The 11,322-nt window shown below is 42.2% G+C and overlaps 1 protein-coding gene across 1 annotated transcript; it reads right to left on the bottom strand.

Annotated features, from left to right (window-relative positions):
* Positions 1-9,559: 9,559 nt before the first annotated feature.
* LOC306919335 (uncharacterized protein) lies at positions 9,560-10,805 on the bottom strand. Its single transcript, XM_079532131.1, has 2 exons — positions 10,226-10,805; positions 9,560-9,750 (listed from the first exon to the last, which is right to left on the bottom strand). The coding sequence occupies exons 1-2, from the start codon at positions 10,672-10,674 to the stop codon at positions 9,711-9,713; spliced, it is 489 nt and encodes a 162-aa protein (XP_079388257.1). The 5' UTR covers positions 10,675-10,805; the 3' UTR covers positions 9,560-9,710.
* Between the last annotated feature and the right edge of the window lie 517 nt (positions 10,806-11,322).

Below are 11,322 nucleotides of genomic sequence, written 5' to 3'. Positions count from 1 at the left end.
TCCCAACCTCCATTTCTAACTTCATTATGTATGTACCGGTATTTATTTTACCCAAGGTGACCCAAGCATAGATATATATAAACTCTAGATAGCTCACCCGCGCTGTTGGCCAATGGAGAGCGACGTCGTTACGTGGCGGCCATCTTACCTCGGGACACATAACATTGTGTCTATGGGGCATGTACTCTTAAATGACCATAACTTGCTCAATTTTCAACCGATTTTCAAACGGTTTGGTTTGTTATAAACGTCAGAGACGTCCGCATACGTATATGATTTTATACGACGTTCATATAAAAAACATAAATTAAGCAGATAAGCGTCCTGAATCATAGCCACGTTGACAACGTTTGTAATAAACCAACCCGTTTGTAAATCCGTCAAGATTTGAGCGAGTTATGACTGTTTCTGTTTGAGCTGCCATTGAACATACTGTACTGTAGCCCCGAAGTAAGATGGCTGCCGGGTGAACGACGTCAGAAACTCCGCCTTGAGCCATCTAGTGTTTATATATATCTATGGACCCAAGCATCAAGTTCCGTTGCTATGGAAGTCCTTGGCTTCAAAAATTGTTGAACCAGGGTGTTCAAGTTGACTGTGTTGTCACAGACCGATCAGTGTCGGTGAGGATGACCATGTTTATTTTCTTTATATTTCTCTATATTGCTGTATAAATAAACTCACAAATTTGCCACCAACCAATTACCCATGTTGGGTGTTGGCCAGATTGACACTCCCTGATGAGTGCACCATTGTCCCAATCTCTATAAATGTGAGCAATTCTACCATTCCTGTCATATTGTCATTGTCACATTTTGTGCTGAAACGTTAGTCATCTTAAAATAAAGTTTTTTGCATTGTGATTTACGAGCTGTACGTCCGCTCCTTCTTTTTCAGGTGAGGAAGACTATGGCAGAGGAATTCCCTGACATTCCACACGAGTTTGACACATGGCACACTTCAAAGGGTATGTTTTAGTATTTGTTTTCTGTCTCCACCAGGCCGAAAGGCGTGGCCTTAAACCAGGGGTTTGCAACTTTGATGATGTAGACTAGGGACACTATATTTCAACACTGACTCCAGAGGGCCACATTGCATATACTGACAGGCAGAAACCTCTTATTTAGCAGATCTACAAGCTCAAAGCGTATTACAGTGCGACACAATTTGAGGTTGTAGATATGCTATTTTTGCTATATTTGATTTTGAATTCCGAATTATGTTTTGCACCCCGTCTGTGTACAGCCAATATCTGGCACTGTTGGACCTGTCGGTGCAAAAATGTGCACACACACTCCCTGGATGCCAATTCACAACCTCTGCCCCGAATTTTACATGGGCCTGTTATAGCGCCACCAGGAGGCCAATATTTGCTAAACACATTTTTGGACAGTACTTTTGTGTGTGTGTGTGTGTGTGTGTGTGTGCGTGCGTGCATGTGTGTGTGTGTGTGTGTTTTTGTGTGTGATACAGCTGCGCCCTCTGGTGGTGGGCGGGTGGTGTTACAGCGTGACACACACACACACAGACAGACACACACACACACACACAGACGTGATCTGCTGGGTCTCATAGTAAATGCTCACTGCGTTCGCAATAATATTGATGCTCTGAGGTACAGATACATAACAATAATATAATAATAATAAAATATAATTTCTATAGCATCTCAAAACATAATTTGGCTATAGTCAGTTGCCTGTGAAAATGAGAATTGATCTTTTTTAGTGTTACTTGGTGAACTAGTTCTGTGTAATATGTTGTCTGCAACTGAAATGGCATGACATCAAATACAAAAACTCAAACTATCATAACCAACTGCTATGTAATTCAAATATAATCATTTTGAGCCACCTGACAGAAGCTATTTTCTAACCAGAGGCACCCAACTCAACAAGGTCTTGTGTGCGTGCGTGCGGGGCATTGTTTTATTTTTTAGGAGCTGAAAAGGAGATGGAAGTCCATACTCTATCACATCCGTGGAGTCCACAAATGGAAAGAAGGGCAGGTGAGAAGAGGGTGCTTTCATGGACCGCTAACCGACGAGGAAGCCAGGAAGAAGAAGTGGCTCGCCAAAGACTCAGAAGTCTTCACTAATATTGTGCTCGACAAGAACCTGGCGAGGGACCTAACTCAAATGGCGAAGTTCAAACACACGGGTATTATTATTTATATTGCTAATAAAAAGGCGATTAGTTGCTGTTGCTGTCCAAAATCAACACTGCTTGATTGTACATGTTGTGCCCTTCATAGGAGAGCTGGAAGTTTTCCATAGCGCCATGCTCAAATATGTTCCCAAGAGACTCCATTTCTGCAATGCAGTACAGAAGGCCAGAACCCAGCTTGCAGTGTTGGATCACAACGAAAATGTGGGACGTGCAACAAGCCACAACAGCTGCAGGTACAGAACAAATATCCCTTCTCATATCCTCTGAAGAGGTCAAAATGTATACCTGTAGATGATTAGGTTTACTTGGACTCTGTGGGGTACATAGTCAATAGCCTGGCTAATAAGCCAGACTAATATCACACAACACTGTCGCGGTATATCAGTCTGGGCTGGCTCCACTTGGATTTCATTTCCCGGGGAACATTTTCTCTTCGACGCAATTGGTCAGAGCTACTGTCAGTCAAAGGTCTCAAGCATTGAACGTCACTGTACCAAAGCCCGCCTATATTGCATACCGTGTCCCGATTGGTCCGACCTGTTCTCTGCTGTAGGAAAGAGGCGTGCTACTGAGCCTCGCCAGACCGTAATCCGCTGGTAGGCAACTTTTTTTTGCCAACGGCTGATTCGGTCTGGTTTATTAACCAGGCTACATAGTCAATGCTTCAGAGCAGCATGCATTCAGTGATGTAAATAGAGCGTCGCAGTCCCGTCCCCTTTCATGACGACGTGAGACCCAGAAGTGAATGAATTGTGTTTGTTGTCATGATTTGTCATAACTCGAGTTTGCTTTGTACGAGGCTTAAAAGGTCTTTAAATAAATACTTTTTGAAATGTCTGAGGAAAATGAACGGGGAATCATTTCCTGGGCCCTGGTAGGGGGCGGGACTGTGACGCTCTATAACCTTTCAATGTAATGGGTCCTGGGTGGTCTTTTAGATGGGTCCCAGGAACATTTTACGAGTCGTACAGTATTGCATCCCAGGAACCCCAGAACGTTGCGTCCTTTCTCAATTTAGTGAGTCTAAAGGATGCAGGCTATTTGCATCACTGCATTATACAGCATTCGGATGTGTGCTCTCATCACATCTCCATCAAACAGAAAATATAACATACTGTAGCCTACCAGTAAATGCAGCTATAAATTTGATAGTCTTAGGAACGTAAGTAACACTGAATTTGTCTCATCCTGGTTTTAATGACAGTACATTTTAACCCATTATTTGGCGGGAACCCCTTTTGGTGTTTTAACATTATGTTACACTTTAGCTATTTTTTTTTTAAATCGTGAAAATGTGGCGCAAATCTTTGAATATATATTCTTTCAGAGCGAACATTTTTAACTCAAATATGTGCTTCTGCGGGGTCCCTGGAACAACATATTTTCATATGGGGGTCGGCGGCCAATTAAATATATTTTTTGGGGCCCTTGACATGAAAACGTTTGAGAACCAGTGACATAGAAACATCAGGATTTAGAAGACATTTGTAGAATCGTCCTCGGGTCTAAATGGGTTAAAGTAGTCAACAGATATGGACTGAATGTAGTACAAGGAAGTGTTTTCTATATGTATGCTGTGATTGTACTGGAATGACAAGCTGCACTTTGTTATTTCATAAACATCTATAGGCCTACTGTATGAAGTCATCTGTGTTATGTTGTGTTATGTTATAATGTTCAGGAGCACAAAGGAGCAACACAGTTTTCTCCAAACATGCGAAGAAGTGGGTGGTGAAGAGGATCTTAGTGAAGAAAACCTACAAGTTCAGGGAAGAACTCGTCAGGCAAGCCATCAAGCGGCGTGTGGAACACAGCATGACATATGAAGAGGCTGCAGCATCCAAAGTCCAAACTCCAGGCCTGCCTCGCAATATTGCACCAGTTGAAAAGCCAGACAAGGACCTTCTCATCGAACAGCATGCAACCCGCTTTGCAGACAGGGAGGTGTAACCACATGGACACATACAGCTTTTTGTCCTTCCTAACTCTATCCGCAACCACCCGAAATCCGCTGCAGGGATAGCCAATCTACAAGCTCACAACGCGTCGCTGGCTCGCTGCGACGCGTTGTGAGCTTGTAGATCGGCTATTTATAAATTGTGTCACTCACCACTGCCGACAGTTCACCAAAGTTACGGTTGTATATTCCCATTTCCATGGCAACAAGGCTGCCGTCCGTTCAGTCAGTCACGTTCGCACATCGCAACGAACGTCTTTTCATGAGTCATATATCCAGCCCTCGCATGCAGTCCCTTGGCACCGAGTCCCACGCCAAACTTATATTCTTCCCTTCTGTTTCAGTTAGTTGTAAGTTTCTTTCATACTCTCAGCTGCCTGTTAGCCTAGCAGCTGGCAGCCCACTCGTTGTTGTGGTCCTTCTTAGCCAATATAGGCGTCTAATTTGTGCCTGATGGAAAATATTAAAATACTACTAACGCACGCATGCTGAGATTTTGTGCCTTTTAAAAACTATATTATAAGACTATAGATAGATATCATTAATTTATTTCCGTTTTAAAAGTTATAAAGCCTATAGATAGATGCCACCCGCTGGTCTCTAGTAGGTACCCTCACATGTTCTCCCCATGCCCCCTAGGGTATAGGTACCCTCACAAAAACATGCAGTAATCCTGGTCTCTAAACTAGCTCCCCCTGGCCAGCCGGGGCGCCTGATGGAGGGGATAGGAACTGGTCGGAATAACGTGTTGCTTCCATGTGCTACGTCCGGCCAGGGAAACTCTCCCCTGTCAGGTGGAAAGAAGCAGCTTGGACTCCTCATGCATAGAAGGAGCCATGAGGTAAGTCCGCTGCCCCCCCAGGTTGGCAGAGGAAGTGTAGCGCCCAGGATTATTGACACTGGGTGAAAAAATGGGTTACAAAATCGTGGGATAAAAAAAAAGACAATGAAATGTGAATTTACGTCATATGTGTCTGAGTTAATCGGCTAATCGGCTATGTATATAATTCTCGTCAGCTGATGTGCTTTCCCTCCCAGGATGAGGAAATAGTTGAGAGGTTCATGAATAAAATAATTCATGAGGTAGTATATTCATTTTTGTATTGGATGATGTACGATGACAAGAGCGCCCCTCACTTCACATGGGTGTGATTTTTGGTTATATATTTCATAGCTTCATTCTGATACTGTCCATGTCATACTGACATCATTACTGTCCCATTATAATGGCATGATACTGTCCCATTGACATGATACTATTAGCTCTATCATTGGGATAATATGTTAGCACATTTACTTTTTACTGTGCAGTTGCCTTAAATTTGACCATTAGCTTTGTTCTTGACCTGCTCTTTTGTGAGCAGAATGGTTCCGTCGGTATACATACAGTATGTTAGGCTTCAAGCCTGTACTGACTAGAGACAAAAAACATAAGGTCACAATATAAAAGGGGATAATATAGTATTTTATTTTAACATGCTCATAAAGTGCTAACTGCTAATGATTTTTTTTGGAAAGATTGTTTTTCTACTAGATGTGTTTAAAACAACTGCTCATTCATAGTTTAATGATAATTGTCAACCATATCAGACATATTACAACCATGAATTTGTCTGAAAAACAAACATTTATAGTGTTGCAATCCAAATTGGCAAAGCCGTGATTTTGAGTTGCACCAATGTGCAGTTTCCTTACTACTTGACCATTAGCTTCGTACTTGGCCTGCTTTTTTGGGTGAGCAGAATGGTCCCTTTGGAATACATGTTGGGCTTCAAGTGTTAGAAAAAACTGTTCATCACAGAAATATTGTAACTGAGGATCGCTAGGGCAGTGGTTCCCAAACTTTTTCATGTCAAGGACCCCCAAATTGACAGACGAGCCCGCATACCCCCATTTGAAAAGTATATGCCAGGGACCCCCATAAGAGAAGATTTTGACGGCTCTAGCACTGATTCTCAACCCATTTAATTTATTCAAGGACCTCCATTTTGACATGCATATTAGTCTACAGACCCCCATTTAATGTATGGGGGTCCTTTGACCCCCATACATGCACCTTTGACCACAGCCTTAGAGGAAGCCTTTCAGGAAACTTCAGCATAGCAACATTATGGCAAGTACATAAAGGTATACAAATAGACAGTGGGGCAGATTAATGTGAAATAAGGTTTAGCCATTTAGCTGTAGAAAACACTTACCTACCTACTGTACATCTAACATTACTTTTTGCAACAAAATCAATGAAGGCACAGTGAGCTTTTCCTACAAACGTGGTGGTAAAAAAATGACAGTACATTTTAACCCATTCTTTGGCGGGAACCCCTTTTGGTGTTTTAACATTATGTTACACTTTAGCTATTTTTTTTTAAATCGTGAAAATGTGGCACAAATCTTTGAATATATATTCTTTCAGAGCGAACATTTTTAACTCAAATATGTGCTTCTGCGGGGTCCCTGGAACAACATATTTTCATATGGGGGTCGGTGGCCAATTAAATATATTTTTTGGGGCCCTTGACATGAAAACGTTTGAGAACCAGTGACATAGAAACATCAGGATTTAGAAGACATTTGTAGAATCGTCCTCGGGTCTAAATGGGTTAAAGTAGTCAACAGATATGGACTGAATGTAGTACAAGGAAGTGTTTTCTATATGTATGCTGTGATTTTACTGGAATGACAAGCTGCACTTTGTTATTTCATAAACATCTATACTGTATGAAGTAATCTGTGTTATGTTGTGTTATGTTATAATGTTCAGGAGCACAAAGGAGCAACACAGTTTTCTCCAAACATGCAAAGAAGTGGGTGGTGAAGAGGATCTTAGTGAAGAAAACCTACAAGTTCAGGGAAGAACTCGTCAGGCAAGCCATCAAGCGGCGTGTGGAACACAGCATGACATATGAAGAGGCTGCAGCATCCAAAGTCCAAACTCCAGGCCTGCCTCGCAATATTGCACCAGTTGAAAAGCCAGACAAGGACCTTCTCATCGAACAGCATGCAACCCGCTTTGCAGACAGGGAGGTGTAACCACATGGACACATACAGCTTTTTGTCCTTCCTAACTCTATCCGCAACCACCCGAAATCTACAAGCTCACAACGCATCGCTGGCTCGCTGCGACGCGTTGTGAGCTTGTAGATCGGCTATTTATAAATTGTGTCACTCACCACTGCCGACAGTTCACCAAAGTTACGGTTGTATATTCCCATTTCCATGGCAACAAGGCTGCCGTCCGTTCAGTCAGTCACGTTAGCACATCGCAACGAACGTCTTTTCATGAGTCATATATCCAGCCCTCCCATGCAGTCCCTTGGCACCGAGTCCCACGCCAAACTTATATTCTTCCCTTCTGTTTCAGTTAGTTGTAAGTTTCTTTCATACTCTCAGCTGCCTGTTAGCCTAGCAGCTAGCAGCCCACTCGTTGTTGTGGTCCTTCTTAGCCAATATAGGCGTCTAATTTGTGCCTGATGGAAAATATTAAAATACTAGTACTAACGCACGCATGCTGAGATTTTGTGCCTTTTAAAAACTATATAAGACTATAGATAGATATCATTAATTTATTTCCGTTTTAAAAGTTATAAAGCCTATAGATAGATGCCATTCATTTATTTCCAGCATTATTTCACCCACGGTTTATCCGATATTAATTTATAATATATTGAATTGACCCTAATCCACCCTAAACTGCGGTTCACCCGCGGCAACCACGGCTAAATCCGCCACCCTCTGGTCTCTAGTAGGTACCCTCACATGTTCTCCCCATGCCCCCTAGGGTATAGGTACCCTCACAAAAACATGCAGTAATCCTGGTCTCTAAACTAGCTCCCCTGGCCAGCCGGGGAGCCTGATGGAGGGGATAGGAACTGGTCGGAATAACGTGTTGCTTCCATGTGCTACGTCCGGCCAGGGAAACTCTCCCCTGTCAGGTGGAAAGAAGCAGCTTGGACTCCTCATGCATAGAAGGAGCCATGAGGTAAGTCCGCTGCCCCCCCAGGTTGGCAGAGGAAGTGTAGCGCCCAGGATTATTGACACTGGGTGAAAAAATGGGTTACAAAATCGTGGGATAAAAAAAAAGACAATGAAATGTGAATTTACGTCATATGTGTCTGAGTTAATCGGCTAATCGGCTATGTATATAATTCTCGTCAGCTGATGTGCTTTCCCTCCCAGGATGAGGAAATAGTTGAGAGGTTCATGAATAAAATAATTCATGAGGAAGTATATTCATTTTTTTATTGGATGATGTACGATGACAAGAGCGCCCCTCACTTCACATGGGTGTGATTTTTGGTTATATATTTCATAGCTTCATTCTGATACTGTCCATGTCATACTGACATCATTACTGTCCCATTATAATGGCATGATACTGTCCCTTTGACATGATACTATTAGCTCTATCATTGGGATAATATGTTAGCACATTTACTTTTTACTGTGCAGTTGCCTTAAATTTGACCATTAGCTTTGTTCTTGGCCTGCTCTTTTGTGAGCAGAATGGTTCCGTCGGTATACATACAGTATGTTAGGCTTCAAGCCTGTACTGACAAGAGACAAAAAACATAAGGTCACAATATAAAAGGGGATAATATAGTATTTTATTTTAACATGCTCATAAAGTGCTAACTGCTAATGATTTTTTTTGGAAAGATTGTTTTTCTACTAGATGTGTTTAAAACAACTGCTCATTCATAGTTTAATGATAATTGTCAACCATATCAGACATATTACAACCATGAATTTGTCTGAAAAACAAACTTTTATAGTGTTGCAATCCAAATTGGCAAAGCCGTGATTTTGAGTTGCACCAATGTGCAGTTTCCTTACTACTTGACCATTAGCTTCGTACTTGGCCTGCTTTTTTGGGTGAGCAGAATGGTCCCTTTGGAATACATGTTGGGCTTCAAGTGTTAGAAAAAACTGTTCATCACAGAAATATTGTAACTGAGGATCGCTAGGGCAGTGGTTCCCAAACTTTTTCATGTCAAGGACCCCCAAATTGACAGACGAGCCCGCATACCCCCATTTGAAAAGTATATGCCAGGGACCCCCATAAGAGAAGATTTTGACGGCTCTAGCACTGATTCTCAACCCATTTAATGTATTCAAGGACCTCCATTTTGACATGCATATTAGTCTACAGACCCCCATTTAATGTAATTTCTATCTCTGGGACCCCCGATTTATATTGTGAAATCAATGTCAATGTAACTCAGTGTACAAATGGCACCCTCACTATCATTTAGCTGGGTACCCCCTGGAACTCCCCCAAGGACCCCTGGGGGTCCCTGGACCACTTGGGAACCACTGCCCTAGGGGTCCTGGACCCCTTGTTGAAGACCCATGTTGTAGAAGGCCTAATACATTTCATGTATTACATTTAGTAATAAAAAACAATGCACAAAATGTTCTCTTATGATGATTTATTCTTCTTCCTCTAACAACTCATGAGCATCCTCAACTTCCTTGAAACCAACATAGGTCCCGTCTGGCGACGGGAACTTTGCACAAACTGCTGCCACAAGACACGATGAGAGGACCCGTCGATTTCTACGACCCAGACGTTCTCCCCTCAGAATTCACTCCAGAGTAAACCTGTAGGCCACCAGCCTGTACTGACTAGAGAGAGAAAACACGAGGTCACAATATAAAATGGGTCATTTTACATCACTTATTATCACATTTCACAAATAGATATTGGTCCTGGAGATTTTGTAACCAATTTTTGGGCTTTATGCAGTAGGCCTATTTTATTCAGCTTTGTGAAATAATCCATAGTTGCTTATTTAGAGGCTGTTCATAATATAGAACGACATTGCAACATGTAGCCTGAGGGATCATACACTCAAATACCACACGACAGTGTGATTTGAGTCTGGCTTATTAGCCAGGCTACATACAGACTGCTATGAACGTTGTTGGCATTCATTTCATTTGTATTAATCACTGAGTGACATTGAAATGTAACTCAACACTATAAAACATCTTTGAATGCAGCATATTCAACTTACACACAATAGGTTTTATAACCAATATGAATAATAAACCTAGACAGAATAACATTGATTTACTATGCCATACAGCCCACACTTACGCTTGTGAGAGTGTCCCGTTTGGACCATCTGGTCTGGAATTTCGTTTCCAGTTGATCCGTGGCATTCTGAACAAAGTCTCCAAGACTCCTGGGTTGGTGACAGCCGAGAAGTTGTGGTGGTCAGTCACACATGATACCGACGGTACATCATTTTCATCTGCCTGTGGTCTTCGGTCAACTTCTTCCAAAATGGGAATCAGACGATCCCATTCTTGACAGCAGATGGACTCTTTCTCTGTTGTCATAGGAATGCATTTCCCACATCCACACCAATAGTCCAGTCCTGCCCTGGGAGCAGGCTGTGGTTCTTCATCCTCGTCGTCCTGCTCCTGACTGGCTCTCGCACGATTAATGATTTCTTCCTCTGTGTATTCCGGCTCGAAACGATAGGGAACAACTGTACCAAAAGCATCATCAAAGCTAAAGTCTTCGTCATCATGATCAGACATGTTCACTTCAAATTTCGCTCGCTAGCAGAGTAGCAGCCTGCCAGCCTAGCAGACTTTTGTTTACCTCTGCAGCAGGTACAGGAACGCCCACCACGGAAGAAGATGCGCGGTGATATGCGACACACGTAACTGACCGGGACTACTTTCTAAAAAGCATCCAAATGTCGTTAATATTAACATAACGAAATACGTTATCGAAAAACGACGGCCCTCTCACGCATTATAAGGATTATATCTGTCAAGAGATTCATGGACGTCTTTTAAAAGTAAGTCTAACGTGGAGTTTGAAGATGAATGGGTGTCAATGGGGGAGGGGGCGGGGCCGCGGGGCACTTTATTTCTTTATTTTACTTTATTTTAAACTAAAATATCAAAATACTAAACGTAGCAACGTGAAAACGGTCTGGAGGGTTCACTTAAGGGCAAGTACACATGGAAATGACCCAAACATGTCTGAAAGTGAAATATTCCTTTAACTTATTTTGTTTTATGCATCCTGTTTACATCTGCTTGATATTCTGTAAAGCACATGGAATTGCCTTGTTGTGTTATATTATACAAATAAAACTGCCATGCCTTTCTAACCATTTGTCTCATACAAGAAGCCTACTCACTCAGGGCTTGTAAACTCTCTCTAGGTGCTGCCAC

The sequence above is a fragment of the Electrona antarctica genome (genome assembly GCF_951216825.1).
Source record: "Electrona antarctica genome assembly, contig: scaffold_25, whole genome shotgun sequence".
NCBI classification, from domain to species: domain Eukaryota; kingdom Metazoa; phylum Chordata; class Actinopteri; order Myctophiformes; family Myctophidae; genus Electrona; species Electrona antarctica.
Note: the sequence above shows the minus strand (reverse complement) of the source record. Positions and strands in the feature narration are given on the sequence as shown.